This window comes from Ctenocephalides felis, unplaced genomic scaffold, assembly GCF_003426905.1.
Source record: "Ctenocephalides felis isolate EL2017-DRISC unplaced genomic scaffold, ASM342690v1 CF-g0.4_SCAFFOLD_01698, whole genome shotgun sequence".
In the NCBI taxonomy this organism is placed as follows: domain Eukaryota; kingdom Metazoa; phylum Arthropoda; class Insecta; order Siphonaptera; family Pulicidae; genus Ctenocephalides; species Ctenocephalides felis.
This window is the reverse complement of record NW_020537852.1, coordinates 8,173-22,117: the sequence shown is the minus strand read 5'-3', so window position 1 is coordinate 22,117 and position 13,945 is coordinate 8,173. Positions and strand designations below refer to the sequence as shown.

Genomic DNA, 13,945 nt, shown 5'->3' with positions numbered 1-13,945 from the left:
TTTATTTTGTTAAAAATATCAGCACGGCGAGATCTCAGCATGTTAAATAATAAACAATATGAATTTCAGAAAAACACTAAGTATTTGAGATTATTTTTATTTACTTCTTATAAAATCTACAAAATTATAAACATAAAATGATCTAAAAACATTGTAGCTGATGTTCAATATTGCCACTTCTTAACTACTATATTTTATGATTTTATCTCGTCACTGAATCAATTTTTATAAGTTGATCTCGTGACTATTCAGTCATAAACAATTTTCTAAAATGTATTATCACATTTGCTTGTTTGCTTAGATAAATTTATCTAGCAAAAATAAATGCATGGCAATAAGAATAGATCTAAAAATAATAATAATGACCTAATGATACTACATGAAGTCAAAAAAGTAGATTCAGTTGATAAATGATTAGTACACTGTAGACGACTGTAGCTTGTCATTTTAGCTCACAAGTTTTATAAATATTAAGCTCATATTCAAAATACTAAATTTATGAATGTAAAACAGATTTTTATTGTAATGATTATATATATTGCTTTATTGGTAACACTATCAAAATAGTAGTTTATAACTTTTTTTCTATTTGCGGAAAATATTTAATATAAATATTCTCATATGCGGATCATGAAACATTTTTCCTAAAGGAATAATCTATTTTCTATAAATTAAATATATAATACTCTGGATATAAATATAATTTGAGTCTTGGACAATGTTCTCAATGACTTTGGCTTTTCTTGTTTCAAACAACAGTAAGTGAAAATATAGCTAAGATAATTCTCTAGATGTCTTTAATAATTAATCACAAGTTTTAATCCTGTATAGCCCCCCATCATATGTCATTCAAGAACAAATAGTTTTCTATACATCTAGGAAATCCTAACTGCCTAATCTTGTGCAAATTTTGGCCGTTTGGACCTAGCATTTGTCGTATTTTAATTCTGCACAATGCAGCCAAAGAAAGGGACGTGTAGATGTGAAAAGCAACCAATCAGATGGATTCTCTGAGTGCTCCCAAGCTTGCGGATATTCAATCTTTTGGGTTGTTGAAGGTCTTAGCGTTCTTAAGGTAAATCCAGAATAAACTAAAATGTTAAATGATATTACATTTAAAAGTTACTTCTAAATTATTACTTCAGGTACTAAATAATGGAATACCAATATGTGTAATTTCTTACCTAGTAATTTAACTATACGCAAATTTCCTCTCTTTTGAGCGAGAGTTAAATTATCCACAATACACATTTGCAAATCACACACTTCAACATCAGCGCCTTCTTTTATTAGTACCTGAATTTTTTTTTTTATTAATTATTATTATAAAGAAATTTACTATTTATTCTAATCTTGAATTCTATCCAGTTACCTCAGCTATATCATCATAGTCACTCAGCAAAGCTCGATACAGTGCAGTTTCGCCACCACATAATGTCTGTGCATTTAAGTTTGCACCATAATTTCTGAGTGTACATAAAATTCTGTGAAATACTTCTACAGCAGTGCAGCATCCCTCAACAGCCTCATGCAGTGCTGTGCTACCAGTTATACCGTGCCTACATGTTGCCGATGCTCCTAGTTAAGATTTTAAAGATTCAGTTAATGCGTTACTGCATAGAGTACATCTTCAGTCATGTTTTAAAATCAAAGGACGAGGAAAAAGTAGAGCTCTCATGGTGGAAATATAAGATGACTACCAATAAATCAATCAATGGGAAAGGATTTGAAGAATGGAAGGATTGAAGATTAGGTAGATAGATACAAAAATTTATATGTACCTGAAGTTGGGTATTTGCGAAAAATTATATTGTTGAGGTTACACAGTATTGTTTAATGATTTTCTTTAACTTCCTGAAGGAAAGAAGCTCGAATAAGGAACTGTATTTACAAGTACCGGAAAGTTCACGCAATTTTTGCTTTAATGCAAAATGCTACTTACAACTAGTTAATTAATAGTTTGTTTATGTAACCTTTTGAGCGCATTAGACTTTACTAGAGGCATGGAAAAGAACTTGTAAAAACAATTAATATTTACCATTTTGGAGAAGTAATTCTACAAAATCCAGTTGTGCTGTTCTTGCCGCTATTAATAATGGCGTATCTCCAGTATCATCTCGTAAATTAGATACACTTCCATGTTGCAAAAGCATTTTAGCAATTGATACACAACGATTGTGTGCGCAATAATGTAATAATCTATGGGATTGTGTTACTCTGGCTCCATTGGATAGCAATTTTGAAACGATATTGGCATTTTGTTGCCATACAGCTTCACATAATGGTGTGTAACCTAAAATATAATAATTATCAATACAGGTGTAGTGTTGTAAAAAAAGACTAAGCTTCTGTTGAGCAATATTGTCTACTATATTAAGTTGTAAAATGTTTCCAACAAGTATAACTGAAAACAATTAAAAAGCTTGCAGGTTAACACTGTATAATACTCACCATGTATTTCTTCAGCATTAACTCGTGCACCTCTATTTATAAGTATCTCAACAACGTTTTCATGGCCTCGGTTTACAGCCAGTAACAAGGGTGTTCTGTCAGAACTATCCAGTGCATCGACGGATGCACCAAATCTCAACAAAATTTCACACTGTAATATAAGTAGAATTTTTAGCTTGCTGATGTCTTTTGAAAATAACTGAAAGTAAATATATCCAAAAATATCTACCGCATTTTTGAAACCTCGACTAGCAGCAATATGAAGAGCAGTATTTTTATCAATTGATTTTTTATTAGGCAATGCACCAGCTTCAAGCAATGTTAGCATTGCTTTAGTATGATTATTAGAAGTAGCTATATGAAGAGGGGTATTCACATCTACTTCTATTGGATCTACATTAATACCTTAAACGAAAATGAACATATTCTAAAGTTACTATAATGTTGTTCACCTATCTATATAAATAATATTTAACTATTTACCTGCGCGCACTAATAATTTAATTACATCTGAGTGGCCCTGCTCAGCAGCATAGTGCATTGGACTCTTTCGAAAAGCGTCAAGTGAATCAGGTTTATATTCTGGGCCACCGGTTTCTATTAAAGTTGCAGTCCTTTCCAATATACATGCATACCACCTAATTATTTTTTTTAAAGAATTATTTTCATAAAGCTACCAAAAGTTAAGAATAACTCTTTCATGAAGTCTATAGATACTGATGTTTAAAACTATTACCAAGCAAAATATTTCTTAACTCCACACATTACATTTAAATTACCGATACAGTGATGCCCATTCATCTTCTGTTTTATTTGAGGCTGCTTCGCCTAGTGAATTATTTTGTAATTCTTCATCCCATGCCATAGCTTCCATTCCTTCCGGGGTAACATTTGCAGAATTGTCATTGTTATCATGTACCATTATATAATATCCTTGGTTAACGTTTGGATGATGCTGAAAAAATATTATTTCTCATTTATTCTTCATATGTGATAAAGAAATATACATGAAATTATCAATATTTTAGTGTTTTATGAATAAATCACAGTACGACATGCACTATATAAATAGTGGAAGGGTTAAATTCATATTGTTCTTATTAACGATTTTGGATAATTCTGGAGAAAACGCTGAAGAATAAATATCATAACCAATTTTCAGATATAAACTGGCATAACATAGCCCGAGACAAGGACCAAGAACAAACCATATTGTGCCGACTTCAAAACCACAAAAACTATATATTGCATGGTCCCATGAATAGAGCAGCAATGGTGGTCAATAAACAGTGCTCGCAACTAAACTTTTTTTAATTCCTCACATAATTTTATTTTATTTATCAATGTTGTCAAAAAGAATAATACTTATTAGAATTTGTTAGCATTACTAGTATGTTTGAGTCTGCATATAGGTGCATGTGCAGGTGTATTTATGTACATATGTAAGCGTGTTTGTATAAATAATATAGGATTGCATTATTATGTTATATTACTATATAATTAACTATATATAACTGATTTGCATGTATTGAATAAAATTGAATTACCCTACGGGAAGTTAACAATAGAGTAAATTGGAGAGTAAACAATTTCAGTTAATCGTTGAATTAAATTTATTTAAGTATATAAATTTCTAGATATTTTTTCCTGAAAAGCAAGAAGTTAACTAAATATGAATGCACAATTATTATTCACAGTCACAACTGCTCTGCAAGATTGGGTTTCTCTATTGTTCAGAAATAAAAGGTACCCAACCAATTTGAAGATATTTTAATTAAATGAATGAATGAATTAATACTCTATTCAAAATAAAGAGCTTGTAGTCTTAACAATCTGGACTTTTAATTAAAGTTAAAATCTATACAGATATTTATTTTATCATAATTAGCAGAAAAATCATTTAACAGTTGAAGCAGAAATAAGAGCACACTAATGGAAAATCTGGATAGCTTTTCATTTCAAATAGTTTTACAAGCAAATCTCAATTTGTGGTAAAAATAGAACCTGCACAATCCTGAAAAGGACTTTATTATTACTAAAGTAGCACTGTAAATAAAATTCTGAATGATTTAAGTTCTAGTTTATTAAGACTAATGCATTTCTTATCCCACTTGAACATTTTTAAATCTTCAATAACTAACTTCAAATTCCTGAAACTGTCAGATTGCTCTAAACTGTATTTGCCAGAAAGAAACAATAATTTACATTACATTAAAAATTTCAAATGTGTGGACTATACATGTACATAAATATTCAATTAAGTCAGGACACTGAGGTAAGTAAATTTTGCATGGACTTTTGATAAATATGTATATTTTCATTAAGTACATCATAATGACTTACTTTTTTAGATTTCAAATTCCTTCTGTAAGTGGCTTTTCTCTCATTAGGTATTTTGCACCAGTCCAATAGAATTTCTATTAGGATTACATCTCCTTGCTGTGCAGCGGTCCCAAGTGCAGTCCGTCCAGAAGAACATATTCGGCAAGGATCTGCACCTATAATTTCAAAGTATTTATCAATATTTACAATAATACTATAATAATATTTTAAATAGAAATCTTACCTCTATCTAGTAAGATAGGTATCTCCGTAAAACTATTAGTTAGAACTGCGTCCATCAGTTCCTCATCCAAATTATCACTCATTTTAAAATATTGAATAAAATTGAACAATGCACTTACATATTTAATGTTAATTTATTTTAAAACAATATTTAATTTAAACATTGCAAGAGGTATTGTGATTGGTGTACGTTTGACAGCTGTCACAGTCAACAGCTGTAAGCGGGGATATATTCTCGGACTCATATTATAAAGAATATCGTTAAGTTGTCAAAGTGGACATCATATTGCCAACATAATATACGTATTGTGCCAAACTTCGCTTGTGTTTATTTATTCCTATTGGCTTGTGCATTGCTCATTGTTTAACTTCTTGCTCTACCCGGTGTCGAATTTGTTATTGTTGCGTTCGTATTAATCAGGCTTCATCTAAAAACATCCGATTGTGTAATTACGGGGGCTCCAAAAGGTACGATTATTTGTCCAAATCTGTTTTTGTGCAAGTGTACGTAACGTACGCAATTAGATCGAAAGCTTGCGCAAATATTCTGCACAAGCTTACGATTTTTGTGAACTTGCACAAAGAAATCGTATCGGTCGAGGCAGCCATTAGTGTTTTGTAACAGCGAGCCGCTGCGAATTTTTAAGAAGTTTGATGAATAGATCGAGGTAAGAATTGTTATTATTTCAAATTGTTATTGTTTTTATTCGATCAGAGCGAACAATAGTTCCATTATTATAGGAATTAGATATGACAATATATTCATTATATCCATTATATTGGGCAATGTTATCATGGTCAGGAAAACCAAAGTACAAGATAAATATGTATTCAATGAGTTTATAAAATGCAAATTTAGCAAACTGAGCTGCCTTTACAATAAATATAAACAGTTTTAAATATGGTTGATGGTTTGCAATTACATTTATAGTTGTAACCTATAAGTTAGGAGCCATATTGAAATTTGCCTTTTAATATCTGAGCTATTTATCGGTATACTATTTTTTCCATAATCTTTATAACAGGCACTTCTGCCTTGCTAGTATAGAGATACAGAAAAATAGTTTTTTTTCTATTCTTTCATATTTTCAAAGTTTAACTACTCAAGATTATGTGTACGCGAGGATTTTTAAAGATTTAATTATTTTCTGAGTTATCGCTGTTCGGCCATGATATAACCCTCTTCTTCACCCTTTCTTTTGCAATCGTGGGCGTGGTCACGTGACAACTTTTTGATGCCACACTTAAACAACTGCTAATTCTTAAAATTTTAACTTTTTTGTACTCTTTAAATATTGATAAGCAAATTATAAGAAAAGTAATACTGAAAAAGAGGATTGATTTTTTACGATGATTTATAAAAATGATATAAATGGTTTGAGCGTGTTTCCATATAGAATCGGTCCCACCCTGGTAATTTTCAACTCCCTAGCTCAGTGGTTTTTAACCTTTTTTGCACCGCGCTCCTCTGCTCTAATAAAAAAAGTTGTTGTTCCTCCTTAATTTTTTCAACAATTTTATTTCATAAATACTTAATTGATATTATCAGACTACAAATTAATATGCAATATTATGTAAAAATTGAATATAATTAGTTTTTCGTTTATTGTTTATATTAATTCAAAAATTTTGGTTTAATTTCGATAATAGTATTTTGGAAAGTGTCGTACGCGTTCCTCCCTGTAACAGCCAAGTGCTCCGCCCCCTGAGGGGGCACACCCCACAGGTTGTAAACCGCTGTCATAGCTCATTTGGCCGAGATATCATTGAAAACATGTAAAAGTGGCCCTTTTTTATATATTTATATCTATATTTATATTTATATCTATATTTATATTCATATTTATATTTATATTATTTTATATTTATATTTATATTTATATTATATTTATTTTATATTTAGATTGATATTTATATTATATTTTAGTTTCTCTTTCTCTTTCTCTTTCTCTTTCTCTTTCTTTATCTTTCTCTTTCTATTTCTCTTCTATTTATATTTCTCTTTCTCTTTCTCTTTCTCTTTCTTTTTCTCTTTCTCTTCTCTATTATCTATCTTTCTCTTTTCTCTTTCTCTTTCTCTTTCTTTCTCTTTCTCTTTCTTTCTCTTTCTCTTTTCTTTCTCTTTCTTCTCTTTCTCTTTCTCTTTCTCTTTCTCTTTCTATTTTCTCTTTCTCTTTCTCTTTCTCTTTCTCTTTCTCTTTCTTTCTCTTTCTCTTTCTCTTTCTATTTCTCTTTCTTTTCGTTCTCTTTCTTTCTCTTTCTCTTTTCTCTTCTCTTTTTTTCTTTTTTCTTTTCTTTCTTTTTTTTTTTCTTTTTTTTTTTTTTTTTTTCTTTCTCTTCTCTTTCTATTTCTCTTTCTCTTTCTTTTCTTTCTCTTTATCTTTCTCTTTCTCTTTCTCTTTCTCTTTCTATTCTATTTATTTTATATTATATTTATATTTATGAGGGGGCGCACCCCACAGGTTGGAAATTGCTGTTCTAGCTCATCATTTGGCCGTGATATCATTGAAAACATGTGAAAGTGGCTCTTTTTTTCCAAACTCACTTTCTGTCGGAAATATGAAAGATATTGAAAAAATATTAACGTGAATCTATTTATACTGATCTTGTGTACATTGTTTATAACAAATAATGTGAAAAAATTATTTGTTAGAGCATGAAAAGGTAAAAATAATTTTTCATTTTCCATTTCCTACCAATGCGGCTCTTTGGACTACTTTTAAATTAGCATCTTTCGAAAGCCTGTACATTTTTATTTTGATATTCAAAATTTTATTTAAATCTAAGTTGGAACTTCGTAGTCAAAATTCGGAAATACTTAAGCTTGTGCACGCGCTGCCGGTACAAGAACACGCATGAGCGACGAGCAAGCGTAGTGATTATCGTTATCGCGCGTCTCGGCAAATTCTGTATATAGAAATATTTCTTAAATAAATATATTTATTAGTCATAATTAAAAATCCAACACGGCGAATATAAACATTAATTATAATCTTGTAATATAGTATAATCTTGTTACTAATATTTTAATTTTAATGTATAAAAAACTTTCAAAGATTTCAATATTTTTTATATATTTATGACGGCAATAAAAAGTATTTTAATTTTAATTCATTACCTTTTTTGATTTTTTTACAATGTTTTTATGATATTTCATGTAATCATTAAGAAATAATTAATCGATAAAAAATTTCTATGGGTTTCGTACCACAAGGACCCTATATATATATATATATATATATATATATATTATATATATATAATATATTAGGGTGGTCCTTAAAATGGTCTTTTTCGAATTTCCTTGCTCACAGGAGCTCAAATGGTTCCAAATAGATAAAAAACAATTCTCTGAAAGTTTTAGCTCTTAATATTAACGTTTAGATAGAGCGCAATTCAATCAAACTTTGTATGGAAAGAGCATGGAAAAAATTTTGAAAATTAAAAAAAAATGTTTTAGGTATAACTTAACGACAAATGAATGAGTTTTATTCATTCATTTGTTCGCTAAATTACATCTAAAAAACATTTTTAAATTTTTGAAAAATTTTCCATGCTATTTCCATACAAAACTTTGATTGAATTGCGCTCCATCTAAACGTTAATATTAAGAGCTAAAAACTATTATATATATATATATAATATATATATATATATAATATATATATAAAGCGAGAGGTTTTCTTCAGATGGTGAAATAATATGATAAAAATTGTTTCTTGGGCATCCATCCAATAATTAAAAAACAGTTTTAATGCAAAATGTTTTAATTAAGAGAACATACGTTTCGGGTCCAGATTTGACCCATCTTCAGTGCTACAAATAAATATTTCAGGGTTACAAATTAAAACAAAAAAAAAAATAATAAAAAGATACATAATTACAGACAAAAATAAGTAGAAACAATGTATATGAAAAATATATATGAAACAAACATAAAATAAACAAATGTAAGAAACTCACCATACTAATAAATTTTAAAAAATATAACACAAAGAACAACACAAAAATGCAACGAAAAAATAAGTACTTATTTTTTCGTTGCATTTTGTGTTGTTCTTTGTGTTATATTTTTTTAAAATTTATTTGTATGGTGAGTTTCTTTACATTTTTGTTTATTTTATGTTGTTTTCATATATATTTTTCATATACATTGTTTTCTACTTATTTTTGTCTGTAATTATGTATCTTTATATTGTTTTAATTTGTAACCCTGAAATATTTATTTGTAGCACTGAAGATGGGTCAAATCTGGACCCGAAACGTATGTTCTCTTAATTAAAACATTTTGCATTAAAACTGTTTTTTTAATTATTGGATGGATGCCCAAGAAACAATTTTTATCATATATATTTATATATATGTCAAAGAAGTTAGTTTTGATGTTGAGAAATATGAGTAAGTTCTTCCAGGGCATACATCAAATAAAATCTTTTATTTGATGTATGCCCTTGAAGAACTTACTCATATATATATATATATATATATATATATATATATATATATTCAATAGATAAGTCCTGTATTTTTTCAATATATTGATTGTTTTTTTCCGAACAGTAAATCCAATAATAAAAAACAATTTGACCATCATTAATTAATGTTAATCAATATTTTAAAAAACATTGTATTTGACAGAATAAACCTGATGATGGAACGTACCTAGTTCCGAAACGTCGTTATTAAACATCTTCAAAACACAAATTGTTTTTTATTATTGGATTTACTGTTCGGAAAAGAAATAATCAATATATATATATATATATATATATATATATATATATATATCTATATATATATATATATATATATATCTATATATATATATACAGTGGCGTCGGAACCGTGTCGGCTAGGTGGGCTTGAGCCCACCCATCAATCTCAAAATATGATATGCTCTAATATGTCTAAATAAACGAACCCACCCATCAAAACTTTGCTTCCGACGCCACTGTATATATATTTATATATACTATACGGTTTCAATTGATGTTTTGTCTTATCGATATGTGGAATGTCGGTTTGGCTCGGTGAACAATTTGCAATATGTTTTATCTAATTGTAATATCTTTAATATAATTTGTTCTTAACTAGACAGTTGTAAATGTAGTAGTGAATAAAAAAATATTTATTCTAATTATAAAGATAATTATCCTATTATTTTTTCCGTTTAGCAAACAAAAGAACATGGCCTATGCGCCTGGAAGAAGTAATGGGGACTGGAAAGACCCCAAAAATGGCCCATCCACCGAAAAAGGAGCACATGGTTATGATGGCCCTGCTGGCATGGAACCCGAAGGCCTCATCGAAAGTAATTGGGATGATGTCGTCGATAATTTCGACGATATGAACCTAAAAGATGAATTACTTCGTGGAATCTATGCTTACGGATTCGAAAAACCCTCAGCTATTCAACAGCGTGCCATCAGGCCATGCATAGTCGGCCATGATGTTATCGCCCAAGCACAATCTGGTACGGGCAAAACTGCAACATTCAGCATCGCTATCTTGCAGCAGATCAAGACGAATGTTAATGACTGCCAGGCATTAATTTTGGCGCCTACAAGAGAGTTAGCACAACAAATCCAAAAAGTTGTAATTGCCTTGGGAGATTTCATGCAAGCCCAATGCCATGCTTGCATTGGAGGAACTAATGTAAGGGATGATATGCGCAAGTTGGAGAAAGGGGTACATGTAGTGGTTGGAACACCAGGACGTGTTTATGACATGATCAGTAGGCGTGCTCTTCGCACAAATACGATCAAACTCTTTGTGCTGGACGAAGCTGATGAGATGTTGTCTAGGGGATTTAAAGACCAAATTTATGATGTATTTAAAATGCTCAGTGTGGATGTCCAAGTTATTCTTCTTTCGGCTACAATGCCCACTGATGTATTGGAAGTCAGTAAATGCTTTATGAGACATCCAGTTCGGATTTTAGTGAAGAAAGAGGAATTAACACTCGAAGGGATTAAACAATTCTTTGTTCTGGTTGAGAAGGAAGACTGGAAATTAGAAACCCTTTGTGACCTGTACGACACCCTTTCTATCACACAAGCCGTCATATTCTGTAATACTCGTCGTAAGGTGGATTGGCTGACTGAAAGCATGCACCACCGCGATTTCACAGTTTCTGCCCTGCATGGCGACATGGAGCAAAAAGAACGTGATGTTATCATGCGACAGTTCCGTACAGGCAGTTCACGTGTACTGATTACAACAGATCTGTTGGCTCGAGGAATTGATGTTCAGCAAGTGTCTCTCGTTATCAATTATGATTTGCCTTCCAACAGGGAGAACTATATCCACAGGATTGGCCGAGGTGGACGTTTTGGTCGTAAGGGTGTTGCCATAAATTTTGTCACAGATGAGGATAAGCGTACCCTGCAAGACATCGAGCAGTTCTACAACACACATATCAATGAAATGCCAATGAATGTTGCTGATTTGATTTAAAATTGGCGACAGTTAAATGAGTTGTCCCAAATGGGTTTATAGAAATCTGTGATCAGTTCGCTCATAAGCGATTATTTTTATAAAGTAAGTGTTTTAGTATATATATTAGTCGTCTTGTGAATTATATGTTATTTAGTTTATGTTGATGTTGTTGAATTTTGTTTATGTTGATTCTAAATAATGTTTATTTTAGATTTAAATGTTTTTGCTTGTTTCACATTCTTAATTAACTTAAGTGTAAATTTTTAAAGCTTGACAAGCTCTTTGGAGCTAGAAAAATTATGGTTAAAATTTATGGCTCATACCACAGATTGTGGTTTAAACGTATTACCTATCATAAGATAGTAATTAATTGACAATATATTTTCTACGATATTTTCTACAAAAATATAGTTGTTTTTTGGAAATTTTTTATAGTTACAAGAAAGATAAGCAAAATCACTTTAATTTTTATAATACTGTATGTAGTGTAGTGTTGTCTATTTTTGTATTGTACTTATGTAAATAAAATATTGAAAAATATTATTGTTTAACAAATTAAAATCGCCGAGAAAAGTATTTTCCTTTAAAAAAATAGGTTAGACAACGGAATAATGTTTCTAAACCTGTTGGATAACCAGATCAGTAGTGATATCAATTTTTACTTGAAAATATAGATCAAAAATATGTTTCCAATTGAAAATATCCTACTGCGGTGTTAAATGGCAATGGAAAACTTCTCACACTATTCTTTACTGAATCGAGTTGAAGTTTAACTTATATTAGCGTACGTTCTTGCCCTAGGACAATGCATTATTATAAAGGGTCCGCCAAATAACTTTTTTTTTGAAAATGCTTCAAAAAGCTACTGAATATTTTGTCAAATTTTTTTCGAAAGTACAATACTTTCTTTCCTCTTTTTCTTTTCGGACATGAGCTAAGTGTTACCATTCACAAAATAAGCACTAGTTGAAATGAAACGTTAGATGGCGGACCTTGTATATATATAATGTAATATTATAAGGACTGGCGATTTTTCTTTAAAAAAATCAAGCCATTTCAAGACTATCACTACTTCAAGAAGACCGGAGAGAATATTTTCAAATGATTTATATTAATTTTACTTATTTATTTAATTAATTAGCTAGGTGGTCAATGGAACAGTTTTCTATTACTTTATTATACTTATTATTATTAATTTTATAACTATTATTTATTATTATTATTATTACTACTACTATTTTAATGTATTAATTTTACCTGTTTTCTATCTCTTTTGTATTATTTATTTTTTACTTAGTTAATTTCTCTTTTATTTTACTATATTACTATTATATATTTATTTGTCACCTCATCATCCCTTTTCCAGTGATAGTCATAAAGAATAGCAGTGCTAAACATCATGCAAAATGTTTAAAATCATAAAATGGTAAAATGGTACTAAAAACTGTCAAAAAGCTATGTATTTGCTGTGCAATCAGGCGGTTTAAACATGAAATCTAACTTTTTACATATTTTATAGGCAAAGAGCTAGTGAACCTTTTAAATAACAGTGTTTCTGTAAGGCTAAAAACTTTTGTACATATTCTATGGGCTCTCGCCTGGTGAGGATTTAGTCGGGATAGAATAGTCTGGCATTGCACCTAATTACTTTGACGAACGCATATACAAATTTTATAGGACTAAGTTTATTTTGATACATCTTGCTCATAAAAGTGAACCTGTCGGCTCGTTTGGCAGGTACTTGTGCAGGTTGAAATCTTCGGGCAATTTGATTTTTAAACTCTCAATTATTCGTTCTCTCTACTATTATTATCTACTTATTTATTTTTCTTCATTAGTTATTCATTTTTATTTGTAATTTTTATTTATTTAATTTTTTCATTTTTTTCTTTATATTCTTTTCTGATTATTTTTTTGTGTAATAAAGTCAATAACCTTGATTGCTAATTTTGAATAAGTTGATTGCAAAATATTGAATGAATATATATATATATATATATATATATATATATATATATATATATATGATATTCAGTTTTCAGGGCAATACATCAATTAAAAATTTTTATATGAACTTTAAAACATTTTTATTTTTTCCATACGTTTCGACACATTGTTTTGTGTCATCTTCAGTGGACTCTAGTTTGAAAGAACAGATAGAAATTATTAATTATTAAATATTTCTGTCTGATAGAAATTATTAATAATTTCTATCTGTTCTTTCAAACTAGAGTCCACTGAAGATGACAATTTTTAGTTAAATAAATACATCATATAACAATTTTAAATAATGTTTATTAGCAATATGGTAGCACTCGTGATGCACACATTTATTAGTGGTAACCATTATACACATTTATATAATGTGTAATTATAAATTATATATTTATAATAGCATTAAAATATGTATTACATTTAAAAACAATAATTAAAGTCATACTTCAAATATGACATGTTCGGTTTTTCATTGTAATTAGCATTTAGAAATAAA

General features: G+C 29.6%; 2 protein-coding genes across 3 annotated transcripts; one reads left to right on the top strand and one right to left on the bottom strand.

Annotated features, from left to right (window-relative positions):
- Positions 1–924: 924 nt before the first annotated feature.
- On the bottom strand, positions 925–5,223 carry LOC113374304 (ankyrin-1-like). Its single transcript, XM_026614419.1, has 10 exons — positions 5,018–5,223; positions 4,795–4,949; positions 3,231–3,406; positions 2,935–3,089; positions 2,681–2,856; positions 2,452–2,602; positions 2,039–2,293; positions 1,373–1,578; positions 1,185–1,296; positions 925–1,091 (listed from the first exon to the last, which is right to left on the bottom strand). The coding sequence occupies exons 1-10, from the start codon at positions 5,097–5,099 to the stop codon at positions 925–927; spliced, it is 1,635 nt and encodes a 544-aa protein (XP_026470204.1). The 5' UTR covers positions 5,100–5,223.
- On the top strand, positions 4,861–11,472 carry LOC113374303 (eukaryotic initiation factor 4A-I-like). 2 transcript variants are annotated; one of them, XM_026614417.1, is made up of 2 exons: positions 4,861–4,962; positions 10,191–11,472. In XM_026614417.1, the coding sequence occupies exon 2, from the start codon at positions 10,204–10,206 to the stop codon at positions 11,470–11,472; it is 1,269 nt and encodes a 422-aa protein (XP_026470202.1). In that variant the 5' UTR covers positions 4,861–4,962; positions 10,191–10,203. The 2 variants fall into 2 exon arrangements, with proteins under 2 accessions (XP_026470202.1, XP_026470201.1); XM_026614416.1 differs by lacking the exon at positions 4,861–4,962 and adding an exon at positions 5,451–5,684.
- The last annotated feature ends 2,473 nt before the right edge of the window (positions 11,473–13,945 follow it).

What these genes read in the sequence shown, in the direction of transcription:
- LOC113374304 (XM_026614419.1), bottom strand. Translation starts at nt 5,099, where the DNA reads ATGAGTGATAATTTGGATGAGGAACTGATGGACGCAGTTCTAACTAAT. An exon ending in GAATGGGCATCACTGTATCG is followed by an intron (nt 3,090 to 3,230) that starts GTAATTTAAATG and finishes AAAAATAATTAG; the next exon opens with GTGGTATGCATGTATATTGG. An exon ending in GTCGAGGTTTCAAAAATGCG is followed by an intron (nt 2,603 to 2,680) that starts GTAGATATTTTT and finishes CTTATATTACAG; the next exon opens with TGTGAAATTTTGTTGAGATT.